Source organism: Artibeus jamaicensis, unplaced genomic scaffold (genome assembly GCF_021234435.1).
Source record: "Artibeus jamaicensis isolate MK-2021 breed Jamaican fruit bat unplaced genomic scaffold, CSHL_Jam_final contig_415, whole genome shotgun sequence".
NCBI lineage: Eukaryota > Metazoa > Chordata > Mammalia > Chiroptera > Phyllostomidae > Artibeus > Artibeus jamaicensis.
The window spans coordinates 38,460,182-38,474,581 of record NW_026521823.1 but is presented as its reverse complement, the minus strand read 5'-3'; the positions used below and the strand labels follow the sequence as shown (position 1 = coordinate 38,474,581).

At 47.3% G+C, this 14,400-nt stretch overlaps 1 protein-coding gene across 1 annotated transcript in view; it reads right to left on the bottom strand.

Moving 5' to 3' along the window:
• The window catches only part of MIPEP (mitochondrial intermediate peptidase), a 90,972-nt gene that overhangs the window by 59,564 nt on the left and 17,008 nt on the right, over window positions 1-14,400 (bottom strand). The window contains exons 7-10 of the mRNA XM_037129446.2: window positions 13,773-13,929; window positions 8,990-9,038; window positions 6,966-7,026; window positions 4,437-4,489 (exon numbers count right to left, since the gene is read on the bottom strand). Of these exons, the coding sequence (XP_036985341.2) occupies window positions 4,437-4,489; window positions 6,966-7,026; window positions 8,990-9,038; window positions 13,773-13,929 (320 nt within the window). The remainder of the gene's footprint in view (window positions 1-4,436; window positions 4,490-6,965; window positions 7,027-8,989; window positions 9,039-13,772; window positions 13,930-14,400) is intronic.

The window sequence follows — 14,400 nt, the reverse complement described above, 5'->3', positions numbered from 1 at the left end:
AGAAGCGCTGGCACTGGACTCGGTGAGCACACAAAACACAGCTGCCTCCGGTGCACACACTCAGGCTGCACAGCCTCTTTCCCCAGTCTCGCCCCTGAGTGAGGGCCAGCGACAGGGGCGGGCGGGCGGCGGCCTGCCCGAGGGAGGGACCGTGCACGGGAGGGAGAACGCGGACCTGCCGAGAGCTGCACGTGGGACAGCCCTGGCAGAGACGCTATTTCTAACTTTATCAAAATAAAAGAAAAAAAGACCGTTTTTGGCATCAGAAATGATTATCTAAGCATGATGATAATGTGATTACTGGGTGGCATTTTGCATTATTTAGTCTGCAAAGCCGCAGGGAAAGCTACTGTTTCATCTGGTTAGAGAACGGTAGAGGAGCACTGGAGAACCAATGAGGCTAGAAGCCTGTCTATCCTCCCGCTAATTACACTGAAAACAGAGACTGGCCCTGGCCGGGCAGGTCAGTGGGTTGGAACGTCCTCCCAATGTGCCAAGGTTGTGGGTTTGATCCCCGGTCAGGACACAGACAGAAGCAGCTGACGAGTGCATAAATGAGTGGATAGCAAATCAATGTTTTTCTCTCTTGCTCTAACAATCAATCAATGAAAAAAAAAATCTTTTTCCTCTGTTTTGTAAAAAATCAGCCATTGACACTTTGGCTCCATCTTGACCTCTGAAGTCGAGGCAAGAAAGCTGCTCCACCCACACTGCCTGCTAATCAGGCAGCGATTTCCCGTAGCAGTCGATCAGCTACACGGTTCTCGTGAAACAGAGCTCGCCCAAGTCAACACCGCAGGTAACACGCACAGCACGATGTCCTTCGTGCCCCGGCGAGGCAGGGGCCCAGCCGGCAGGCTGACTTCAGGGTGCTGGACGGTGCGGGGCCGCCGGGTGACAGCCCTGTTCGCAGGGGCTGGAGCCAAGCCTCAGCCCAGCACTGGGACCTCGCCCCACTCCGTCTCCCCACCAGCCTCCTGCACATACCGGCACGTGAGGTTAAAGAGCCAGGGCTGAGATACAAGAGCAGAAGAACCAGAAACAGGGGGCGGCGGAGGGGAGCAGCATCAGCTCACAGAACCCGGGGAGGAGAGACCAGCGGACGACAGAGGCCCCCGAGCTCTGCAGGGGGAGCAGCCTGTCCCTTCCACAGGCCGGGGACTCAGGGAGCTGGGGGCGCCGCAGGGCCTGCCCTGGCGAGAGAGGCTCCGGGGACAGAGGTGGCCAACGGGGTGGCAGCCTCGCTGCGGCCCTGGAACAACAAGCCCACGGGGAAAACACCCATTTGACACCATCAAGGAAATGTGGATCCGGACTGCCTAGCAGACAATGCCAGCAAACTGCAGTGAACTCAGGTACTGGAGCTACATAAAAACACCCATATTTTAGACACACACAATGAATATGTACGAGTGAGGTGACATGAGGTCTAGGACGTACTTTAAAGTACTTCAGTGACAAGAAGCGGGAAGAAATAAAGACAAAAAAGGTGAAGCAAATGTGGCAAAATCTTGACACTTACTGTATCTGAGAGATGAACGTATGGAGGTTACTTATATCGTTCCTTCTGTTTATTTTTCAAGTTTGCACAGTGAAGGTCATTCTTGAACAGACAGCACCAAGCTCACCACGCGCACACTAACGGAGTGCACAATTTCACGGCCAAACAGAAGCCTTCATTCTTCTGAAACGCCGCAAGACCGCCCTGCCTCGAGAGTCCCACGTCTTCTGAGTAGTTCAAAGCACAACCCATTCCCGCTGCATTATGTGGACATTCTGGAGATTCAGGGTACACCTTAGCAAGGAGCAGACCATACTGGTTCTACCTCCCAATGATATCCTTACACAGAATAGCCCCCAAATAAAAAAACATACAGTTCCCTGAAACTCACTAGCGGCAGGAAAGAAGAAAGTCTCCAAGCACCAAAAACAAGCACCACAGGCTGGCAGACATAAAACAGCTTCAAAAAGGCGACCTCTGGGGGCCGAGGCCTGGAGGGCTGCTGTGAGCAGGGGCAGGATGGGATCGACCTTCTCAACATGAACGCTTTTCAGTGTGGTTTTGAGTGTTTGGGCCTTGTTAATGTACTGCCTGTTCAAAAATAAAATGCCATTTTAAATAAAGTGATTTCAGTATACTTCTTATAATTTATTTATTTTAGAGACAGGAAGAGGGGGTGGGGGGAGAAACATCACTGTGTGGTTCCACTTAGTCACGCACCCACTGCTTGATTCTTCCGCTGCAGCCCTGGTGTTTCACCAACTGTGCTCTAACCAACTGGGCCACCCGGCAAGGGCTATACTTTTCAAAATTTAAAAAAGTGCTTTTACTTTCCAGGAAGAACCGACCACTGTAACTTGAAAAAGAAGAAAACGAGCTGTTCTTTAAGATTTACCATCAAGCCAACCTTAGGCAGTTTTACAGCACATCAGTTTCTTGTCTTACTTCTAATGGGTTCTTTCTTTTCTTTGGGCGGACATTTAAGAAACCTAAAATAAATCTGAGATATTTCATATAAACAAACAAAAAAAATGTCCCGGGGTTAACTTCCAGAACAGCTCAGATCCAGGAAAGCTCCTTCTGGTTTGGTGCTCCTCAAACCGCGCCCTCAGGTCTATAGCTGAGGAGAAGAACTTAATGAACAAGGATTTAGGAATCTTCACTTTGTTCCACTCTTCCACTCTCACACACAAACTCCTTTCTCCTTCTTTGCTCGCCCATTACCTGTGCTTCTCAGAATACTTGTGTCCATCAAGATTACTGCCACTTCAAACCAACTCAATCGGTTGCCTTTTAAGCTACTTACAATACGTGGTTTAGACCCCCCAGTTCTTACAATCCCCTCCCAAGCACCTGTGCATCACTTTTCCTGAGATAATAGCAAAATAAGGGAATGAGTGTTGAGACCCTAATTAAACAAAGCGAAGCCCCCAGCCGGTGTCAGGCTGGCTGTGCCCCGTTGCTCCCAGAAGAGCTGCGATTTCCTGCTCCGAGCACCAGGCCTGACGGAAACCCCTGTCAACCAGGGAGCAACACGAAGACCTCCAGATGCTCATGCTGCTTTCACCAGATCCGATCAATGAAAACCTCATTCGCAAAACGTATCACTGGGCTGCTTTTACTTAGTAAGAACTTCTCATCACTGGCTGAGACACAGGCTTGAACAAGGGCTACCAACCGCGGACCCCAAGAAAGAATACACCTGCCAAACGGGACTCCTTGTGGTAAACGGGGCCCAAATTCACAATCAGAGCCCAGAGCCCTTGCCTGCAGGGGCGTCTCATGCACAGGGAACCACGACGGCTGCACGCCTGCTGCTCTGCCTTCCTGCCGTGGGCCAACCTCCGCACAGGAGTCTGTGCACTGTATTTTAACTGGTGGGCTAAGACCCACCTGCTGCTCGGCTACAGCCTCATCTGCATCTTTACCAACTAGAGGGGCTCCATAATGACCAATTAGAACAGTACTATGCGGACCAGACTGTACAAACTTGGATTCCTCATCTGCATGAAAAGTGGATGCATCAGAGACCAGGGCAGGCCCTTTCTCTACACAAGCAGGCTCCCTCTTTTTCAGGGGTGGGGTGCACACTTTTGGAGGATGTTTCCCAGGTCTGCAAACTGCTCGCCTGGATGAACCTTCTCCTCCGACCTCACCCCGTGCTGGGCCTCCTGCTGATGTTGGGTCAGCAGCAGCAGCAGCAGCCTGTAGTCGGCACACCCAACACGCGCTTACTGAGAGCCCTAAGTCTGTGTTCTGCACTTCGCTGCAAACACACTTTGTTCTTAAGAGCTTTAAGACTTGGCCGAGAAGACACATCTAACAGAATGACCGAAGGGCCTGTAAGCGGAAGGCCAACCGTGCAGCGTGCGGGCAGTGACCGTGGTGGAAGCGGGAGTGCGCGGGCCAGTGCCGGCGTGGGCCGTGTAGCTCGCTGCTGGGTCCGAAAGTGGTTTCAACTCCTAAACCGCTAAGGAGCAGTTACATGTGTGCAGTCCTAAAATTACTGCAGCCCTATGAAGGCAATCATGATGCTGACGTGGCCCTCGGGGAACATGAGTGTGACACCCCTGGTCTGGAAGAATGCCCGCAGACGCCAAGTCCATACAATAATGCTACTTTAGTGCTAATAATGCAGACGCTGTTTCATTAACCCTGACCCACGGCGCAGGGACTGCAACAAACCCCGTCTGGCAGACAGACTTGCTAAGAGACGCAGAGAGGAGAGGTGACGTCCCACAGGTCACCCGCAGCTCACTCACTGAGAGTGGAGTTTCGTGACCCACGCTGCAAAGGTGGCAGGCACCGGCCGCCGGCCAAGGGGCTGACCTACAAGAGACGCAGGCTTGCACGTGGGCGACGGAGGGAGGGGGTGGTTGATGTGCCGAGTGCTCAACAAACACTGACGTCCTCCTGCCTTCCCAGAGGACCTTACCTTTCTGCACGAAGCACGCCACTGTAGTAGGGGGGGTCCCAGGGCATTAATTCCTACAAGGGAAAAACTCACTGTTACGAAAGCTACTGACTATTTCACCATTTCCATCAATAGTTTAGCTAGCTTATAAAATGTAAACCTGTTTTTAAGTCAGAAAAGTCCTACGATGCCCTGAGAATTCATGACTTGGCAGGAAATAGCGGCCTCTTTATTTTAGTTTCCTGTAATCAATGTGTAGAGAGGCCTAAGTGAGGCATAATCCTGGAATTTGGGGAAAAGGTAAACAAATGTCATCCTGAAATGTAAACTAATGAAAGTCAACATTAACAGATTAAATCAGCCCTGTTGAAGTTGCTCCCAAACTGTAGCCCACGTACTAATCCATAGAACACAGTGTAGGGAAGATTAGTGTACTAAGGCTAAGATTAGGTTCTTTCTATACCTAAGCAAGAAGCTTAGGGTGGATCCCCAAAATGAAAGCAACCGTTTATAATGTAACTAAAGCAGAATTAACTCTAATCTCAGCAAAGAAAATATGTCATAGAGAAATGCACTGCAGTAGTGATTTTCATGACAACTGGAAAGGGCACCGAGAGGGAAAGAGCTGGAACACCTGAAGGATCGTGTCCGCACACACCGTTCGCTGACGAGCAGAGGGGTACGAGGCAGGGCACGCAGTCAGCGCGCTCGGGCTCCGGTCTTGCCTCTGCAGCGGCTTCAGGACTTGGGAAAGCACCTTCTGCTCACCGGAGCTTTCCCGGTTGCCTTCCAAGTGACCGGACCTCACCCGGAAAGGACCCTGAGCCCACCTCCTGGGACTCTCCCCCCCTTCACCACACTCTGGCCACAAAGGCCTCCTGGTGGTCCCTGCTCACAGGGGCCACCTCCTGTCACAGGCGTCTGCACCTGCCGCTTCCCCCCTTAGAGCGCCCTCCTGTGCCAACTCCATGGTGGGCTTCTCACTTCTCCCGAGTCTCTGCTCAAGCTATGGACCAGCACCTACAGAAAGCAACTGCAGCCTTTTCTCCAGTTTTCCCTGTAGCCTTCATCACTGTAGGACACGGCACGTATGGATTTTCCCGTGTTTTCCTGCCCTAGAATGTGAACCCCGGTGACACCCTAAGTGTGGCCTGAGCCCCTGCGTAAGTCAACAGCACCCCCTAAACAGAGCTGTGAACGCGCTGAACCGTCCGACCGAACGCCTGGCACTGCGCACACGTTCCATACAACATGTGGTCACGAGGGTCCAGGATGGCTCCGGGGGGAGCCGGGTGAAAGGCTGGAACACCAACCTGGCAGCCACTGTCGTCTGGGGGAGAAGTAACGACGGCCTCGGGCAGGGCTGTGGCCATGTGCACACAGAAGAGGGAGCTGTGGCCTGCTCAGGAAGGCAGAACCTGCGGACTTGACAGTGACTATGGGGGTGGGGGTGAGGCACAGGCTGTGGGCGTCCAGACTCAGTGGGTCTGGCACAGGGCTCCAGAGTCGGCACTTCTGCCAAGTTCCCAGGGGTGCCACCCCTTCTGGCCCAGAGGACACGTGTGGAGAGCAGCCGACCCACGGCAAGCCCAGGTTCTGGCTCAGGGAACGGGGTGAATACAGACTTGGGGAGGCCGCTGGCCAGAGAACCGGCATTGGCAGCCACACGGAGGTGTCTGGGGAGGGCAGTCTCACGTCTCGCGAGCTCTGAATCCACTAGCTTCTGGCAACACATTTCACATCCCTCTTCCTACATTCCTCAGAGGCAATTCTGACGCACGACCCAGTTTCCAAAGTCGGCTTGCCCACTGGGCCCATGCGGGAACACAACTAGTTACTTTACTGGGCATGGCTCCTGCCTTAAATCCAGATAGTGACTGGCTGCTCTGGGGGTGGAGACTTTGGTGGAGTCCATCTAATCCTCAGTGGCAACACCGGAAGCTGGCTCACAGCCCATACGGAGAAGGGGGTGTCGCAGGGTCCTCACCCTGGGCGCCCCATTGCTCCCCGGGCCCCCACTCCCTGGGCCGGCATCCTGGTCATCAGGACACATTAGTCTGGGCTGTCAGGTCAGGCGATCACTTGATCTGTGACGGGAAATAGCAAGTGCCTTCAGGGCAGGTGCACGTCGTCAGTCACCTGTGTGTCTGCTCCCACAGGCAGGTGCCAACTGCCAACCTTCCCCGAGGCTCCGTAAAGGAGCAGCCTACTCTTTGTGGAAAGGCAGCAGCCTCTGCAGGAGTGCGTGTCAGCACACAGTGTCAATGCATGTTGACGTGTGTGTGTGCGCACATGCATCATGCCAACTGACAGCAGAGCGTGCCGCGGTTCCTGGGATTTGTGTGTGCGTGTGCACATGAGTTCCTGGGACTGTCAGACCCAGGGGTCCGGGTCAGACGCTACCGTGCCTTTACTGCCACAGTGGAGGACTCGACTCAAAGCCACAGACACCTCCGGTGTCACCAGAGTCCCAGAGTCAAAGACAACGACCTCACAACGACCTCAGCAGACCATCTGTATGAATGCACGTGCTCCAATGCAGTTACTTACTGAACTTTGAGGATTCAGTTTCATCTTCATCCTGCGCATCATCTCGAAATCTTTAACAGTTCTGTAAAACAGGTTTGTCATTAACCGTTACACAAAACTGGAGTAATGGTATTACAAAAAACTAGTGCTTATGTTACTTTCCAATGTTCATGATAAAATTAGAAGTAATTTGTAATGCAAATAGAAACCAGTATTAATCCCAAGATACACGTCTTGAAAGTACTAAAGCTGAGAAAAATGAGTGATTAACAGAAACTTTGGAAAATACAAAGTATTACACCATGTTTTTCGGACTATAAGACACACCCCCCCCAAATTTGGGAGGCATAATAGTTGTTAATACTGCTGTTGAGTTCTGTTTACATTTACACTGGTGAAACATTATGTTATTTGTTATTAAATATTTACCACATTTTTTGCTTCAAAAAATTTCCCCCTATTTTCCTCCTCTAAATCCTGGGTGCATCTTATGGTCTGAAAAATACAGTTATCTACAAATATTTAAATACTTACTGTTTGCTATATCTTAAAAAGGTAAAAATCTAGCATATTACTTCCTATAAAAGAATATTAATAAATTATATTTAAAATTAATATTCATAATTTCCCCTATAGAAAAACACTAGCCACACAATAATCAAATGCATGATCAATATTTGTGGCATATGAAGTTCCCATTAGAATTAACTATACTATATATAACTGTAAAAATCTGAGGATGTTTACTCAAAAAGTAAAGTACATACAAATAGAGAAAAAATACTAACACTTAAGCAACAAAGCAAAGTAGAATAAATTCTCAAATAACTGCATAACTAACACTCCCTCTTTATTATATCAAAGCCATAGTTATTTCCTGGATTAAAAGAAAAATTTAGAATTTATAAATAAAATCCAAATTACAAAGAATTAGAAAGGCATGAGTTTAGAATAGAAAATGAAAACTTGAGCTAAAATTCAACATGCCGGTGTAGTCAAAAAAACAAACGAAATTTTAGCACTTTACGAAGTCAGAGAACTTGACCCTCTTTCTCTTTTACTAAACTTATCGGGGTGACATGGGGTAATAAGATTATATAGGTTTCAAGTGCACGATTCCATCATTCATCTTCTGTGTATCTGGGGTTTGCCATCCAAAGTGGGGTCTCCTTTGTCACCAGGTATTTGCCCCCCTTTACCCTTCACTTCCTCCTCCCACCCCCTTCCCTCTGGTAACCACCACACTGTTGTCTGTGTCTTTGAGTTTCCGTTTGTCTTGTTTGTTCATGTGTTCACAGCTTTATATCCCACAAGTGAGTGAAGTCACATGGTCCCCAACTTCCTCCACCGGGACCCTCTCGGACAAACCATGTCGCACCCCTTCCGGGCCCCGAGGTGGGCGACCCTGCTGGAGCCCTGCCCTCTGCACAGCCCGCAGCCTGCAGCCTGCAGCCTGCAGCCCTGGACGGGGGCTGGGGAAGGACCGGGGCAGACACAGGCTGGGCATTGGGCCGGGTGGGTGTGAAAGTAATGCAGGGACTCCCAGTGCGGAGGTGGAGGGAGGTGGAGGCGGCGGCACGCACTTCTGCCTGACAGCGCAGAGGGTGGAGGGGAGCGTCCTTGAAACACACTAGACGAAAACCCAGGTCACCGACCACTTCTGTGGATGGCCAACGTTTAGGCCAACAGGAGAAAAACACCATTTTCTGAGCTTGTCATAAAACTGAGGCTATAAACAAAAATACACAGTTTCAAAACCGCTTGGGGAATTTCTACACTGCCCGTCGGAGATGACCTCCTAAAGACAGATAACCAGAGGGGCTGGCCGCTGCCCCTCCAGCCGCCGCCTCTGCAGGCCACAGCGTGCTTGTTCAGGGCTGAGGGGCACCGCCGGGGTCAGCAGCTTCAGTCCCGAGACAGCAGCCCCTGTTCCAGCGCGAAGGCCCTGCAGAGACCACACCCTAACACTTGTGTAAGTAATGTCCTCAAAAGAAAAGCCCAGAAGACGAACAGTATCTATTCTAAAGAGTAGAATAAAAACTAACCTTTCCGAAAGTTTGTCAGACAGTTTCTCAAGGAACTCCATGACAGTCTCTAAAAATAAGATCCAAAAGAAAATATCTTTAATTACGAAAAAAAATAAATATACCTGTAAAAGTTATAATGTCATGATTGTTACTATATACTATAATGCACTCAAATTGATGATTTTTAAAGAGGAAGCAGCATTGCTAACATATACTAGGAAAATAGTAAGTTGTTGGGAACCGCTCTGCCTAGTTTCAGGAATTGTAACTGCCCCCCCATGGCTAAGGCTGGATGAGCAACCTCTGGAATGCGAGCCACTAAGGAGACAGAGCTTGTCTCTGGTAGCAAACTGCTTCTGTTTCATCCCCTGCCCCCAATACTTGGTCAGTTAGTCAGAGACGGGTAAGACCCCTCAGAGGAGGGGCAACCTAAGCCAGACATGATCACTTGGTAGGCCATCATGGAAGGACTCGGGAGGAGGGCTCCGGACAAAGAGGGAGTGATGGACCCTCGCCCCCCTGGCTATTCTGACATAGCCTGAGTCCCCATTTCCATCTGGGAGAAGTGCTTCCTGGCTCTAATCCACTTAAGCCTAAAAACCTACAACGGGGAAGGCAGTGCAGCCCTTTGCCAGCTAGAATGGGTTCCAGGGTGATCGGGCATAAGAAAGAGTTCCTAAAAGTCTTGTGAAGCCTGCTTTGCTAAGAGTGCTTTCATTCATATGACAAGGGTCCGAGCAGGAAATGAGTATGTCTCCCAAAGTTTTTGCAACCCCCTTACCTGACAGACTCTGACTCAGTCTAAGCCCTCAGATTTCTTTGAAATGTTATCTGTTGTTTGATCCTTGCTGCCTGACATTGATTGACGAGCTTTATCTGTATTCCTGTGTGTTCCAAACCTACTAAAAGCTGTTGAAGAAGAGGCTCTTGGTCCTTCTCCTGTGAGAGACTGACCACCTCTCCTCCCCAAGCAGATCTCGTCTTGGTAGTTTCACTTTCATCCGTGGCGGATGGGGGGACTTGAGGGCAAAAGTCCCGCAACGGACTCTGATAATAATCTATCAGAAAAACAATTCAACCAACACAGTAATAATCCAAAGCCTTAGGTTATACCACAAAATGAAGAGTTAATGGGAGACTAAAAAAGAAAACTTTAAATTTCAATGTGTTTCTATCTATTCATATGTGTAAGAAAAAAGTTACTTGGACATGCCTAACTTTTTCTGAGTTTTAAAGAGATAGCAAGACCAATCTGTAAATCAAATGCAACACAAAACCCAATCCAACAAGAGGTGACTCCTGGACACCCAGGCACCCGCAGCAGGGAAGCACTGACACACACGGGGAGAGTGGCCGAGCCACAGCGGAGGACTCGGGCACTGGCCTGGGCGAAAAGCGGGTCACCAGACTGCTGACAAGGAAACGGTGGCCTTAACCCACAGAGTGGACGAGATGGCCTCAACAGACAGTTATAGAACATCTCACAGAAAACACATTTTTTTCAGGAATAGAACATTTTCCAAGATAGACCATGTCAGGCCACAAAACAAGTCTCAGTAAATTTTGAAAGACTGAAATTATATCAAGTGTCTTCTCCAGTCTCAACGTTATAAAACAGGAAATTAAGCACTAAAAGAAAACTGGGAAAATACAAAACATGGAGGCTAAACAATACGCTACTGAATAATCAATGGCTTAATGAAGGATTCAGAGAGAAATTTAAAAAATTATCTGCAGAGAGATAAAAATGGAAACACAATAACCAAAAATCTCTGGGGCACAGGAAAGCAACTCTAAGAGGAAAATCCATAGGGATACAGGCCTACCACAAGAAATAAGAAAACCTTCGAATAAACAATCTAAACTTACACCTAAAGGGCCTAGAAAAAAGAAGAACAAAGCCCAAAGTGAGTAGAAATAGACTAACAAAAGATAAATAAAAAGGTCAACAAAACTAAGAACTAGTTCTTTGAAAAGATAATAATAATAATAAAAACCACACATAAACTTTTAGCCAGTGAGAGGTACAAATAAAATCAGAAATGAAAGAGGAGTGATGGCGACTGACACACAAGCACAAAAGTTCTTAACAAAACACCAGCAACCCGCTGATGCAATGCCCATTTTCACAATACGCTAAAAAGATCACACACCACGATCAAGTGGGATTTGTTTCAGGCATGCAGGGTTGGTTCAATATCTGCAAATAATCAACGTGATATACCACATAAACAAAAAATCATAAGATTATTTCAACAGGTGTATAAAAGGTATCGCCAAAAATTCAACATCCAGCCCTGGCTGGTGTGGCTCAGCGGATTCAGAACTGGACTGTGAACCAAAGGGTCACCAGTCGATTCCCAGTCAGAGCACATGCCTGGGTTGCAGGCCAGGTCCCCAGGAAGGGGGCATGTGAGAGGCAACCACGCAGGGGGAAAAAAATTCAACATCCATTTATGATAAAAGGTCTCAATAAAGCTGGTATAGAAAAAGACACACCTCAACACAGTAATGGCCAAAACCGACAAACCCACAGCTGATATCACACTCAATAGTGAAAACTGAAAGCTTCATCTCTGAGGTCAGGAACAAGACAGGGATGCCCACTCTCACCACTCTATTTCAACATATTATTAGAAGTGCTAGCCATAGCAATCATACAAGAAAAATAAAAGGTATCCAAATTGGAAAGAGTAAAATTGTTACTATTTGCAGAGGACATTATATTATACATAAAAACCCTAAAGATTCCACCCCCCAAAAAACTATCAGAACTAATAAATAAATTCAGCAAAGTTGCAAAATAGAAAATTAATAGTCATAAATCTGTTGTTTCTTTACACACATAATAAATTATCACAAAGAAAAAGTTTTAAAATCCCATTTGCAATTGCAAAAAGAATACCTAGTAATAAATTTACCTGCGAAAGTAAAAGACCTCTACACTACAGACTAGGACATCGATGAAAGGGACTGAATAGGATACGACAAATGGAAGGACATGCCATGCTGACGGACTGGGAGTATTAATGCCACTAAAACGTCCCTTCTATTCAAAGCAGTCTACAGATTCAGTATAACTCCTATCAAAATACCTGTGGCATTTTTTCACAAAAATAGAACAATTATTGCTCAAATTTATATGGAACCACAAAAGACCTTGAACAGACAAACAAATCATGAGAAAGAAGAACTAAGTTAGAGGTGTAATGCATCCTGATTTCAAACTATACTACAAAGCTATAATAATCAAAACAGTATGCCAGCAAAAAAAAGACATGTAGATCAGTGGAACAGAACAGGGAGCCCAGAAGTAAAACATACTTATATATGGTCAGTTAATCAATGACAAGGAAGACAAGGATATATAACGAGGTAAAGACACTCTCTTCAATAGGTATGCTGGGAAAACTGGTCAGGTACAAATAAAAAAAACAAACAAACATAGACCACTTTCTTACACCATATACAAAAACAAACACAAAATGGGTTAAAGAATTAAATGTAAGACTGAAACCATAAACCTACTAGGAGGAAACACAGGCGGTGAGCTCTTGGGCATCAGTCTCACCAACAGCCAGTTGGAAGCATCTCCTCGAGCAAAGGCAACAACGGCAGAAATGAACAAATGGGACCACGTCAAACTAATAGGCTTTTGCAAAGCAAAGCAAACCATCAACAAGATGAAAGAAGGTATTTACAGATAATGTATTCAATAAGGGGATAATATCTGAAATACATAAAAAACTCACACACTAAACATAAAAAACAAAATCTAATCAAAAAACGGGCAGAGGATCTTACTAGACATTCCTGCAAAGAAGACATACAGAGAGCAAACAAATACGTGAAAAGATGCTCCACGCCACTAATCAGGGACGCGAAAATTAAAACCACAGTGAGATGGCAGCTCACACCTGTCAGAATGGCCGCGATCACGAAAAGACAACAAACCACAAGTGCTGGTGTGGCTGTGAGGAGAAGGGAGCCCTTGCTCCCCACGGTAGGAATGTAAACTGGGGCAGCCACGCCAGAAAGGGAAAACAGTAGGGCTGTTCCTGAAAAAATTCAAAACGTCGCTACCAATGACCCAGCAACTCCACTTCTGGGTATAGACATCTCTGAAGAAAACAAGAGCAATAATTCAAAAGAACACATGCAGCCCTGTGTCCACAGCAGCACTGTTGACAAGAGCCAAGGTATGAAAACAACCTGGTGCCCACAGACAGGCGAAGGGAACGGGGACAGTTGTGGCACATACATACAACGGAACGAAGCTCAGCTATAAGAAGAAAGAATGCAGTGTCGCCGTCTGAGGCAGCGTGCATGAGCCCAGAGGACAGTGCGCTAGCTGAATAAGTTGTACAGAGAAAGACCGGTACTGTGTGATTTCACTTATACGTAAAATCTCAAAACAAACAAAACAGACGCAAACTCGCAGACAGAGAACGAGCTGATGGGTGCTGGGGGGGGAGGGGGTGGCAGGCTGAGCCCAGAAGGGGAAGAGAATGAAGCACAATGCTGCCAGTTACGCAAACAGTCCGGGTGCAGCGAGCAGCACAGGGGACACGGTCAGTGCTGTCATAATAACTAGGCATGGTGACAGATGGTTACTGGACTTGTTGCGGTGATCACTTTGTAAGGCACATAACTGCTGAATCACTATGTTGTACACCTAAAAGTAATGTAATATGGGAATGTCAACTATAATTAAAAATGAGTTCAAAAGTAATTTTTTAGGCTAGAATTTCGGTTCCATAAACACTGTATTTTGTCCTTAGGGTTGGGTAAGCAGGCTTACCTGGGTTTTTCGCTATCGTCCCTTGCAAGGCTCTGTGTGAATATGTGGAATACCCGACTAGCCGAGCCAGCTGGTCTCTGCGGCTGAGCAATTCTTCCAAACAGCTCAACTGACCAGCATTGGGGTAAAGAAAAATTTTGTAAGCAGCTTCTCGCACCTACATCGAAACAGCAGACGATAAAAGATGTCAATATCATAATACGAAGTCCTGTGCAATAATAATACAGGCTAACGCTCACCACTTTATTTTTCAGGTGATCATTGTTATAAAAATAAAATAATGGTTTGCACAAGGTCAACGAAGCTTTGAGACTCATGAGCTAGCGTGAGATGCAAGAACATGCTGGACAGGAGTCCTCTGTGGGGGGTGTGGTCAGACACAGTGTGGCCAAAGCACGTGCCACAGAGCACCTCCAACCAGGTGACGTGAAGGCCCACGTGCATTAAGGAATCTGAGTAGTCTAGAATGTCAGTGACTGCTGTTATTTATCATACTGTAAAAATGAGTTCTTCCTAATGCAAAATTAAACCACTTTCATCATTCAAAGCATTAATGGAATTAATAATCCCAACGTTAAATTGTTAGGGCTCAGCAGCAGAAACGTGGTTTCAATGGTCGGGCTGTGTC